At 42.5% G+C, this 13737-nt stretch overlaps 1 protein-coding gene across 1 annotated transcript in view; it reads right to left on the reverse strand.

The window, feature by feature from the left end:
- Positions 1–13737, reverse strand: part of CBX5 (chromobox 5) — a 66426-nt gene that overhangs the window by 19522 nt on the left and 33167 nt on the right. The window contains 2 exon segments of the mRNA XM_032786707.2: positions 4204–4390; positions 5778–5956. Coding sequence (XP_032642598.2) covers positions 4204–4390; positions 5778–5956 — 366 coding nt within the window.

Raw genomic sequence — 13737 nt, forward strand, 5'->3', positions numbered from 1 at the left:
CTAGGGTAAGCAACCTGGCAGGCCGGGCCGGTTTGTTTACCTGCTCCGTCCGCAGTTTCAGCCAATCGTGGCTCCCACTGGCTGCGGTTCATCGCTCCAGGCCAATGGGGATGGCAGGAAGCGGCAGCCACCACATCCCTCAGCCTGCGCCGCGTGCCAAAGGTTGCCGATCCCTGGTCTACACCAAAAGTACAGACCTAAACACTGTACAACTTGGTCTGGATGAGAACTTTGTGGATGGAACTCATCACTATCTTCAGCTGCAATACTACAGTGTTGGGCCTAATCAGCAACCAAACAACTGCCTTTGAGAACAATGTGGGATGGACACTTTTGAAGGCATTTCCACTTCATTTAGGTGCCTAAACAGGAGCTGGACACATTCAAAATATATGTTTGACACCACTCAGTGGTGCTCAGCGCTTTCTAAAAATCTAACCCTAAACATTCTGTGGTATATTTGGTTAAAACAGGGAAGTCTTATCAATGACAGCTCAGCTACTAGATCTAGCCGACATGCGGAGAGAAGAGGAGCATTTTGGGGGTAAACAAAGATGTGTACCTCAAGGATGCCACACTGCAGGTGCCACACAAGAGATCACATGGTCTTAGGCAGTGGTTCTCAAACTTTTGTACTGGGACCCCTTTCACATAGCAAGCCTCTGAGTGCAACCCCCCCCTTATAAATTAAGGACACGTTTTTATCTATCTACCCCCATTATATATCCTGGAGGCTGACAGCTCATGACTCCCCATGTAATAACCTTACAACCCCAAGGGGTCCCAATCCCCAGTTTAAGAACCCCTGGTCTACGGGGCACAGCTTAAAAAACAAATCATATTTCTGTTTGAAATAGTGGCCCTATTATTACATGCAATAACCGAGATTACCATCGCTAAAAGATTAGAGGGGAAAAAATTTCCCAAGAGTATATTTTATGCATTTCATAACACTTTGTGTATCATCAGTTTATCCTATAATTACCCAGCTTCCTCTTCTGTCTTTTACACAAGAAAGGAGAGGAAAAACAAACATTTTTTAGAGAGTGTGAATAAACCACAGAAATTGGCAGGGGACTTGGGGATAGGTGCATTATCTCAAACTACATCTCTACCCCGACATATCACGACCCGATATAACATGAATTCGGATTAATGCAGTAAAGCAGTGTTCCGGGTGGTGGGGATCAAAGCAAGTTCGATATAACGCAGTTTCACCTATAACAGAGTAAGATTTTTTGGCTCCCAAGGACAGCGTTATATTGAGGTAGAGATGTACTTTCAATTCTTTTTTTAAATTATATAGATTTCAAAACAATGTCCCTTGTAACAATGATTAAGAACTATCTGCTATTCCTTTTTTGGCCCCAGAAGATGTACGCAAGTCTCCAGCCTTTTAATGTTCGATCATGGACTATCAAGGCTGATGTAACACAGCAGGGGAGACTCCAGCTTCAGATACATGGCAATTGCCATGAAAAGTACTGGTGGGTGCAAGCATGGCATGGATTTTTAAGACCCATTCCAGTATGTGCTGATATTTGCATCAACTATATGGGAACCTCTGCCAGGCTAGAACATTGGAATCAGAAGACACGATGCTTCAGCTAAGCTGCAGAACTCAAAACTGCTCGTTTTACTGGTGGAACGCTTTAGTTCCAAACTTTAAATAGGATACATAGTGGGTTATAAAACTGTAATCCCTACACACTAAGGGTAACCTTCTGGATATGAAATATATGACCTTATTACCCCTTATGATTTCATTACCAGCAGACAGTAGCAATGCAGGTTTGAATCTCCAATGACTTAGCCATAACTTTGTACAGACACAGCTGTAAAGGGCAGGGCATTTTTTCAAATAAGGTTGTAAAAAAGGCAACGAGAAGACAGATCTGCAGGAGATTTTCTTCAGGAATGGAAAATCTGAGACATAAAATGTTGCTCAATAGTTTCTCATTTATAGAACATTCCATATATTAGTCTCTTCCACAAAGATGGGCTTTAATAACCCACCTTCTCACGCTTTGTGCACTGGACAGTGAATTCTGCACATCTGGGAAACTTATTTTATTTTTTTTAAAGGGAGTCAACATTTTTATTTTATACTTCAGCCAACAAGCCCTCCTTGCCCTCATCATAACTGAGTATCAAGGTGCTTGCAGTGCCAGTAATTTAACCAACAGGCATCATTACCTCCAGCATCCTGTCTGGATTTCCTACATTTCAAAGCCATGTCTGAGGATTTACTTTCAATGCCCCATTGGCTTTTAATGGTGGTTAAAAGTCTGTGCAGTACTTTGAAACACAGAGCTCCTGTTCTAAGAGAAAGCACTATGTTTCTGCAGCTCTGTTGTATTCCTTGATTTCCTTTCTTCTCTTGACCATGAAAGGTCCACCCCACCACCTCTGCAGTCTGGGTAAGGAGGGCTACATGATACTCTCTCTATAGCTGCTTGACCTTCCCCCGTTTCCCTGGCATTACTCTCCATCAGCCTATACTGCAGTTCTGGCCTCCAGAGTTGAAAATTAAATGGCTGGGTTTCATTAAATATTTGCTAACAGATTAAAAACGCCTGTCAGTCTTTCGTAATCTTCACATCTATGAATAGCGCTTTGCCTCAACAAGCCTAAGCCCATGACCTCCATAAAACTTACTCTGGTTTCCCAGGTCTACTTTAAAGGTACAAAGTTCTGGAGTGGTATCTGGTCACATTGAAATCAATGGGAGTTTTGCCATTGATTGCAAGGAGGCCAGGATTTCACCTCTGACCTTTGAAGCCCCTTACTAGCTAGACCCACCTTGGAAAATGTATTTCCCTCAGTGACGTGTCATGGCAGTTATTGGCTGGTACAGATGACAGAGTCCATGGCCAAACGCTTAGGAGCCAGAGCTGTCACAGTGGAGATCTGTACAACACCCAGCTGTGGGTGTCAGGAGGAGACAATGTCTTGCCAACTGCACAAAGAGATGCATCTTTCAAGAGATGCTTCAACAACTCTCCAAACAGAAAAGCAGAAGTGACCGGCAGCATTCCAATGGGAGACAGCAGTCAATAACAAAAGCAAGGGAAGGCAGAGAAGATGGGTCCTACTTTGCACAGAACTTGCTGGGAATCCTAACTACGCCAGACCTTCTAGATATTCATATTTATTTGGGTTCAAGATAGTTAATGTAATCTCTTAGGGCTTGTCTACATTACCCGCTGCATCGACAGGCAGCAATCAATCCAGTGGGGGTCAATTATCGTGTCTAGTCTAGACGCAATAAATCAACCACTGAGTGCTCTCCTGTCAACTCCGGTACTCCACCAGGGCGAGAGGCACAGGCAGAGTCAATGGGAGAGCATTAGCCGTCGACTTACCGCAGTGAAGACATCGTGGTAAGTAGATCTAAGTACGTCGACTTCAGCTATGTTATTCACGTAGCTGAAGTTGCGTAACTTAAATCGATCCCCCCGACGGTGTAGACTAGGCCATAGTCACAGCACATAGTACAATAAATAAATGCAAATTTTAAATTGACACTACAACAAACAGACAGAAATGTAAAAAAAAACCCAAGATTAATTTTTCCCTAAAATCTGCTCCTAGATATGGCAGTGAATGAATGCTTGAGAAACATTTATGAGCAGCGAGAGCAGGCATTTTACTGATGCATCCTCTCTAGAGCCCCAAATAATTGCTGCAGACTGGGACATACAGGAAAGCCTCTTGCTTTAGGCACGTATTGTTTTAAGGCAAGTTCTACTTTAAAACACTTTAGTTTATGTCAAGCTTAAATCAGCATTTAAAGTCTCTTTCTTCATTCAAACAATAAACTATTTCTTGTGTCCTAGCTTACAGCCGTTTACTCCTTGTTTGTTTATTAATCTTTATTATATTTAAGACCCTAATTATTTTTAGTGACTCCATTTTTTGGAGTCAGAGGCAGCATTTAGTTCATCCCATTCTAGTGCAGCTTTCCTGAAAGCGCTACAAAGCTGGCAGACTGAAGCATACCCAAACTGCGGTGTTGCTCTATGCCAGTTTGTCTAACAGAATACACCCTCTTAACAATTTTGTTTTTAAAATTCTCTCATGTAATTTTTAGGAGGATGCAGGTAGTAGATGGTTTCCGCCAGCACAGATCAATATATTCTGTGCAGAACAGGATTAGAAGCTTGTGGCAGAATGGGGTGAAGGAAAATCCTGCAAGCTCACCTCCCTCTTCTTTTTGGTTTTGATGTCCTCGGCGCTGTTAGAGACGCTGGATTTCCTCTTTGTGCTTTCAGATTTCTCTCTTGATTTGTTGTTCTCACCCTCCTTCATTTTTTTATATTTTTTCATAAACTCAGAAATCAGCTCGGGGCAGTCCAGATTCTTCTCGGGTTCCCAAGTGTTGTGTTCCCTGCCATGGAAGAGATGGGCAACAACAATCAAAACAGAGGCGGACAAGTTTTAATGCTGCCATCCAAAGATCACAGACATTAACCTACTCTAAGGCAAAGAAAATTAGTTGTTAGCACAGGTTTTAAGCTAGGTTCCCCATTTCCTTTGGGAGCCCAGACACCGGCAGTATCAATACTTTAGACCACTGGTCTCCAAAGTGGGGTGTGTGCAAGAGGATCCTTCGGGGTGCGCGGCAGGAGGAGTGCCGCCAGAGCAATGTCGCTTCGTGCCCCTCCCCCCCCCTTCGGCAGTTGGGCCGGGAGTCTGAGCGGCTTTTTTGCTTCAACAGTTCAGTCAGGAGCAAGGGGTGCATGCTCAAATTTTTTTTTACTGATGGGGTGCACGATCAAAAAAGTTTGGAGACCACTGCTTTAGACACCCTTGCACTTCATGAACACAGACTGCCACGTTGCTAAATGACTCATAAGGTGAGGGTTTCAAAATGAAGCATAATCTCAGACTAACAGGAGACAGAGAATGCATTTGATTATTCTAGAATCATCTGGAAGTCTGCAGAGCTCTTCCCTGCAGTGGTAATGGAGGACATTATCTTGAGTGAAGACATATGGATAAACCAGGTTTGACTAAACAAGGTTCTACCAGATTTTCTTTGCAAATACATACTTCCCAATCCCTCCCCCCAGGACTTTCCTTTCTGATCATCTGTCTTAAATGTCCTGCTCTCCTAGTATAAAGCAGTGTGCATCCATTTAAACATCCCATGCCAAGATATAAACCTTGCACTTTTTCAGTCATGGCTGTGCTTCATGGTTGACTACTAGATTCCCCAGTGGTCTGGCCAAAAGCCATGACAAACACAGAGGACACAACCTGCAAAAAGTTTTCCCATTGATGCAGATTAAGAGGAAGTTAAGGGGGAGATTTTTTTTAAAAGGCATTTGAAGTATCCCTCTTCTAAACAGCCATTTACCCAAGCTGCAGTTAATAGCATCTCCACAATAAGTCTAGACAATAACTGCTCAGGTGCATCTTCACCCGCGAGTCAGTCACTCGTGCTCAAGTGAGGAGGAAGACTATAGACGAGAGTGCTGGTGAACAACTCAAGTGGAACTACCAACTCCATGAAGTGGGAGAGGGAACGCAGACGCCAAAGGGAAAGTAACTTTTGCCAGTGTTTCACAACCCACTTACGATCCCAGGCCCTCTCCTCGTGACCCACTCATTTAAATGGATGCACGCCACTCTTATCTGGAGTGAAGAAGGCAAGCTCCACCCATGAAGGTGTTTAGGAAAGCTTGAATGAGGGCAGCAAAGGTCAAATTTGAAGCACTGCCTGGAGCGCTGCTAAAGAAGACAGCCCAAGTCAGAAGGAAAGTTGGACTTACTCAGAGAATCCTTTCCACTTGAGAAGATACTCCACTTGACCCTTCACAACACGCCTGTCTAGCACCTTCTCCACAACATACTCCTCCTCATCTTCAGAGGACGAACTATCTGCTGTCCTCTTGGTTTTCTTTCCCATAGCGCAGGAAGTTCCACCTAATGCACCAAGGCCACCCAATTCCTGCAAATCGGAAGTGAAATGTTGTTAATTGTTGGCACTGATGCAGGCTTCAGCACTGCTCCCAGCCAAGGTATCACCCACCCATTTGGGACGCTCTAAGATTTCTCCAACTCTTTGTCACTAAAGCGCCGACCCTGCAGAAAGATCCATGGGCAGAGCTCACTGTAGGATCAGGGCTTAAAAGGCCACTATAAACCGAAGGGGAAGAATGAGCATGAACAAGACTATGGGCCTGTCATTTAAGGACTTGATAAAGTGACTTTGTCCAGAATTGCAAGATTCTTGAAGCGAGTTGGTATTTCCAGTTGAGCTGTTGATCATAGCTAAACTGATCCATTTTAATCTGCGGAAGACCTGTCTATCCTGGGCTGGATGCAGAGTTCAGTAAATAAATATATTCTGTGGCTTTGGCCAGCAGGAATGCCCCCATCTAAAACTACAAATACAACCATGTCTGGGGACTCAGTTACAACAATGGCGCCCTACCTACGCGAGGGACATTTTTATAGAAATTCTGAACACCAGTCCAGCATCACAAGGGTTAGCAATGTTGGAAGCCACAGCACGGACAAGAAAGCATTATCATATGGTGTTAAATGCCAGTGGTCTGTCTACATTAGGGCTTCCAGCAGCAGTGGAGCTGAATGTTCGCAATGGTGAGATTTTTTTTTTTTTTTTAAAACAGTTTCCTCCATGTAGAGGGGGCTTGATTGTTCTTGAACCAATGCTACAACCATCGTCTTTACAGATACCAATGGATATAACTGCTTTATTCTCCTCGGAAGGCAAATATTATCCCTGTTTTACAGAGGAGAGAAAACGAGGCTCAGAGTTTGAAATCATGACTATGTTAAAAGACTAGACCACGTCAACCTATATTGAAAGATCCATATGCGATTTAATTAGGTTGCATCCTCATGTAAGGGAAACAATTGGACTGGGGTAACACATACAGGACCTTAAACTGTAAGCCTCAGTTTCTCCTCTCTGCAAACCAGGGATAATACTTAGCTGTCTCCCAAGAGAGTAGTTAAGTTAAATCAATCAGTGTTTGAGATCTTTAAATGAAAACTGCTATGCATGTATTATTAAAAGAGCTGAACAGATATCATCACTTTCCAAAACATACGTGGGTCAGAAACAAGGAAAAGTTCAGTCCCAAACTAGAATTCAAGTGATTGAGAAATAAAAACGTGCTCTTTCAACCTTGACTATCTCTTTACTACTGTAAAAGCAGCAGAGAATCCTGTGGCACCTTATAGACTAACAGACTTTTCGGATCATGAGCTTTCGTGGGTGAATGACTACATTCATCTGACGAAGTGGGTATTCACCCACGAAAGCTCATGATCCGAAACGTCTGTTAGTCTATAAGGTGCCACAGGATTCTCTGCTGCTTTTACAGATTCAGACTAACACGGCTACCCCTCTGATTCTTTACTACTGTGACACCACTATTGAGCTATAGCCATTAAAGGCTTGGACAATAGTTAAAATTTTGTCAATGTTAGATATAAAATGGCATTTTTCCAGGAATTTATAACTTGGCAATTAAAACATTCCAGACTGAAACATGGGGTTATGAGGTTTCGGTCCCAGAGACAAAAATTAATAAAGGCGGAGGAATCAATTACACCATTTGAGGTACAAGAGTGAAAAAAGTTGTTATAGCAGATTTGTGCTCCTATAACTTACTCTGCTTCCAGTTTAACAAGTCTAGCAAATTATTAGTGCATAAACCTTGTGTGGTCCAACTGCACTGGGTACTAAGTTTTATTTTATTCTTAAATTACAGATCCCCTGTAATATAAAACTTGGCCATTGTACATATACAGAACAGTCATTGCTGCACGTGGCATAACTAATTAGAAAAAGGGTCCCAGTTTAAAACGTTGACTTTTCAACAGTATTTCTTAGTTCACAGGCTTACCAAACTGGGAACCTTTCCAAGCACCGAGGTAAATACATATTTTTATAACTTCAGTTGTTGTTTCTTTAAAAGAGGAATTCAACAACCCACACCCCTCAACAGGCAGCGTATGATTTAGACAGAAACCAGGAAATTCCAAGTTAAAGCAGACTCCCAGTTCTTAACCTGGAATTTCCTGGCTTGTGTCAGTTTAGGCCACACAGCTAATGTTCATTAAACAGTTCTGCATTTAGTCCTGCGAAGCACTAGTAGACCGTACTTCTGGACCAGGAGTGGATGAATAGGCTGCCTGAGGGCAGAAAAAGCAAAGAGACAGGCCTGAAACAAGCCAATCACCAACAGACCCAATTTAATTGCACTATTTCAGTGAACCTGGAAGCATGAACAGGAATCCTAACCTGGTTGCTGCATCAACAGAACTGCTCACTAAAATGCAGAATCTTTATTGATGGTGATGCATGATCCACAGTGAACCTCATTTTCTTCTCAGACCTCAACGGGCGTTTGCTGAGCCTTTTTACTTGTAAAACTGAGCATATCAGCTCATGTGCCAGACACACACAAAGACTCATTTCTACACAGTCTGTTTTCAACGTAGAACAACACTTTAAAAGCATTTTTAATGGTGTGATGCCTCATTCACACAGCTCACTGTATATGTTTTAAAACACCAAGGGCTCTTCTACACTTAAAAATGTTACAGCTACACAGCTACAGTGTAAGCAATCCATCTCCCTGAGACGTGGTTGCTAGGTTGATGTAAAAATTCTTCGGTCAACCTAGTGATATCTACAAAAGGACTTAGGCTGTCTTAACAACGCCATTTCCACACCCCTCACCGAAGTAGTTAAACCAAACTAATTTTCTAGCATAGACCAGGCCTAATTCTATACACAAGGAAGTTCTACCACAAAGACAGAGCCTCGGACTAACTACTTTCACACGTCAGTCTGACCTTTCCTGGAGAGAATGGGAAGCGGGGGTGGAAAGAGAAGACTTGGGCTTGTCTACACTTGAAACACTTCAAGTGTAGACACTACTTATATTGATGAGAGGAGCTCTCCACTCAGTGTAGATAATTCACCTCCCTGAGAAGCAGCAGCTAGGTCAATGGAAGAATGTGTGTGTCAACCTAGCACTGTCTATACAGGGACTTGGTTGGCTTAACATCCCTGAGCGACATAGTTTTCTAGTTTAGGCCAGGCCTTATTCTTTAACTTGCTTTACTTTACCTGCAACTAAATTGCTCTAGAAACAATCCCTCCCCCAGAGTTATTCAAAAGCATGATGATTTAATTAAGGGTTACAGCTCTGTACCAGTGCACCTGCACCACTGTAGGTACTTCAGTGAAGACATTACTACACCAACAAGAGAGCTGCTCCTGTCCACGCAGTTATCCACCTCTACGATAGGCAGTAGCTATGTCAATGGAGAAGCCCTCTTGTCAACATAGTGCTGTCTACACTGAAGGTTAGGGTGGTATAACTGGTTGCTCAGCAGTGTGGATTTTTTCACACCCCTGAGCAATGTAGCTATACCAATGTAAGTTTGTAGACCAGCCCTCAGTGTGTCCAGGTGGTGACCATATGTGGTTATGGTCCTACACTCACCTTAACTACCCTTTCTGCTGCAGCCTACAGTCAGTCAGTCATGTGTAACATCTGTTGTTTTGTCATATTATCATTTGGCTGAGGCCATGTTAGCTAGCTGGTAAGCAGCCTGCTGCTCACCTTCACCTCAGTGTTAGCATGTGCTGCAGTCTGAGAGCTCAATTCTGCAGAGTATCAAGCATCACAGAGTTAAAGGCGCTCTCAGCTCCTTGCAAGATAAGGCTCAGAAGAGAGTGCATATATTAACTCCTTGAAAGAGATCACATCTCTAGTGTTACCTGCCTGAAAACATAAGAACAGCCCTACTGAGTCAGACCAAAGGTCCATCTAGCCCAGGATCCTGTCCTCTGACAGTGGCCAGTGCCAGGTGCCCCAGAGGGAGTGAACAGAACAGGGTATCACCAAATGATCCATCCCCTGTTGCTCATTCCCAGCTTCTGGCAAACAGAGGCTAGGGACACCATTCCTGCCCATCCTGGCTAATACCCATTGATGGACTTGTCCTCCATGAACTTATCAAGTTCTTTTTTGAACCCTGTTATGGTCTTGGCCTTCACAACATCCTCTGGCAAAGAGTTCCACAGGTTGACTGCTAGTTCAGAATCTCAGAAAGTTTGGAGATTACATGCTTTCAACATCTCGTTTTAATCCAGAATGTAAAGAACCACAAAATTACCAGACTCAATGCAGTTTGTTTTTAAAACAAGTCACTGTATAAGTTTTATGGAAACCTATCTGCATCTGTTATTACAGGCAAAACCTATTTAAGATATGCTTTGCTATTATATTACAAAACTATGTGACAGAAACGTATGCTAGAGTATTAAGAGGAAACAAATCTTTACTCATACTTTAAAAGAACAAAGGAGAAGAGGAAAAAAATGCCATAAAGTATAGTTGGTTGCGCTGTGATACCATGGTAATGGGCATCCTGTACATACCTAAGAGTGGGTAACATATTAAGTTAATAACTTTGTGAAATCACATGTACAAGACCATCCACTAAGGTCCCCCTGCTAAAATGCAACTGCTCCAGATTTCAAAACTGCTTCACACCCAGTGTCTACCCAATGTGCTGAGCTCTTTTGAAAATCTGGCCATTTATCTTCACGTCTTAATAAGAACTCTGAGCTCTTTTCAATGTCAGGCTCGGTTTCTTATAAACATTATAAAATAGGAATGGGGGCTCAAGACACAACTGTCAACTCCAGATGCAACTCAGATCCAGAGAGAGACAGACAGAGACAACTAGTGGGATTTTCATAGAATATTAGGGTTGGAAGGGACCTCAGGAGGTCATCTAGTCCAACCCCCTGCTCAAAGCAGGACCAATCCCCAGACAGATTTTTGCCCCAGATTCCTAAATGGCCCCTTCAAGGATTGAACTCACAACCTTGGGTTTAGCAGGGCAATGCCCAAACCACTGAGCTATCCCTCCCCCCTTCCCTTGTATATGTCTACAACAGCTGGAAATCTTGTGAACTAGCACAACCACCTTTCAATTTTGTAGTCTTAAGTACTGCTACTAGAGAATCCATTGACAGTCTTTTTTCTAAAGGCATACATCTCTAATCTTCCTGGAAGAGAGGAAGATGGACAAAATTAAACATTCGGAAACCTGTACAAGTTTTATGGAAGCCTATATGGCATCTTTTATTACAAGCAATACAGAGACAGTATTTACAATACTTTTGAAATATACCACTACCCCAATATAACGGGACCCGATATAACACAAATTCGGATATAATGCAGTAAAGCAGTGCTCGGGGGTGGGAGGGGCGGGGGAGGCTGCGCACTCCAGTGGATCAAAGCAAGTTCGATATAACACAGTTTCATCTATAACATGGTAAGATTTTTTAGATCCTGAGGACAGTGTTATATCGGGGCAGAAGTGTACTGCAAAATAAACTAGTAAAAAAAAAGTGTTTGTAACACAAAGCTAAAGCTTAAGAGTATCCAAAACAAAATATGCATTTCCTGTGCCACTGCTGCCTGTCAAGTTTGGTTAAGTTGTTTCTGGTAGCACCCACAAAGTGCTAGATGATGCACAAACACAAAACATGATATGGTCCTTGTAAGGACTTCAAAGTACGTAATAATCCTTGAGCATCCCAATATTTCACAGATGGAAGTTGTAATTATCCTGATAAATCACTCAACCTCCAAAAAACCCTACACTTGTCACTTCTAGAAGTGGAAAAAAAAAAATCTAGTCTCTCTCCACACATTACATGCTGGAAATGGCTTCCAAAATCTTGATCTGACAAAATCATGTTCAGCAAGCACAGTTCATAGCTCCTAGTTGAACTGAGGCAGAACTTGGTTAAGAAAACCATTCAAGACTAGGTCATTGCAGAACCTCAAACGATTTTCAAGGAGAATCTGTTAACATGTTAAAATTCTAGTGAAGACAACGCAGCTGTAGTTTTAACAGATTAGCTGGTCACGGTAATCCCTAGGGATCACAGCTAATAACATAGATCTTGTCTGGATGCGTATCTATGTAGACTGTAAACTCTTGAGGCACAGACCTTTCTTCTTACGGTATATAAAGCACATAGTATATTTTGGACATAAAGGAATCTTTGCTAACTAGCTGCGGTTTGGAAAAGCATTAAATATCACATGTTCCTTAACCCATGATCATTAAAGAGTTGCATGTTTAGAGAACTGGGACTTGTCATAATCATTCATAGATTCCAAGGCCAAAAGGGAATATTGTGATCATCTGGTCTGACCTCCTATATAACACAAGCTATAGAACTTTCCCCAAAATAATTCGTAGAGCAGATCATTTAGAAAAACATCCAGTCTGGATTTTAAAAAGGTCATGATGGAGAATCCACCACAACCCTTGGTAAGCTGTTCCAATGGTTAATTATTCTCGCTGATAAAAATGTTATGCATTAATTCCAGTCTGAATTTGTCTAGCTTCAACTTCCAGTGATTAGATAGTGTTGTACCTTTTTCTGCTATACTGAAGAGCCCGTTATTAATTAGTTGTTCGCCATGTAGGTAATTACAGATTGTAATCAAGTCACCCATAACCTTCTCATTGTTAAACTAAGTAGACTGAGCTCCTTGAGGCAGGTTTTCTAGTCCTTTAAATCATTCTTTTGGCTTTTCTCTAAACCCCCTAAATTTTATCAACATCCTTCTTGAACTGTGGACACTAGAACTGGATACTATATTCCAGAAGTGGTCGCTCCAAAGCCAAATACAGAGGTAATATGACCTAACCACCCCTACTTAAGATTCTCCTGTTTATACATCCATGGACCGTATTTAGGCATTTCTGGCATCACGCTGGGAGTTTGTGTTCAGCTGCTTATCCACCATGCCCCCCAAAAGCAAGTGATCCATGCCTTGTCACTCAATCCCAGCCTCTGGCAAACAGAGGCTAGGGACATCATTCCTTCTCGTAATACAAGAACAAGGGGCCACCAAATGAAATTTATAGGTAGCAGGTTTAAAACAAACACAAGAAAGTATTTTTTCACACAACACACTGTCAACCTCTGGAACTCCTTGCTAGAGGGTGTTGTGAAGGCCAATACTATAACGGGGTTCAAAAGGAAGCTAGACAGATTCATGGAAGATAGGTCAATCAATGGCTATTAGCCAGGATGGGCAGGAATGGTGTCCCTAGTCTCTGTTTGCCAGAAGCTGGGATTGGGTGACAAGGCATGGATCACTTGATGATAACCTGTCTGTTCATTCCCTTTGGGGCACCTGCCATTGGCCACTGTCAGAGGACAGGATACTGGGCTTGATGGACCTTTGGTCTGACCCAGTATGGCCGTTCTTATGTTCTTAAGTCTTTTTCAGTGTCACTGCTTCCCAGTATACACTCCCCCATTGCGTAAGTATGGCCTGTGTTCTTTGTTCAAAGATTTACATTTAGCCATATTAAAATGCACATCGTCTGCTTGCACCCAGCTTGTAGAGCAATCTGGGTTTCTAGCTATCAGTGATCTGTCCTCTTCATTGTTTACCTTCCCCCTATTTTTGTGTCATCTGCAAACTTTTATCAGTGACTATTTTATGTTTGCTTCCAGGTCATTAACAGAAGTGTTACATAGGGTAGGGCCAAGAACCAATTCCTGTGGGACCCAGATAGAAACACATTCTGACCAGGGACCCCTTGGTGCCAACTGGCAAAGAGTACACGGAGTCCATGGGGGTTTTTAGGGATCCCCAGGGTCTCTCATCTACATAATAGTTAGCCAAAGGAGGG

This window comes from Chelonoidis abingdonii, chromosome 26, assembly GCF_003597395.2.
Source record: "Chelonoidis abingdonii isolate Lonesome George chromosome 26, CheloAbing_2.0, whole genome shotgun sequence".
Taxonomy (NCBI): Eukaryota; Metazoa; Chordata; order Testudines; family Testudinidae; genus Chelonoidis; species Chelonoidis abingdonii.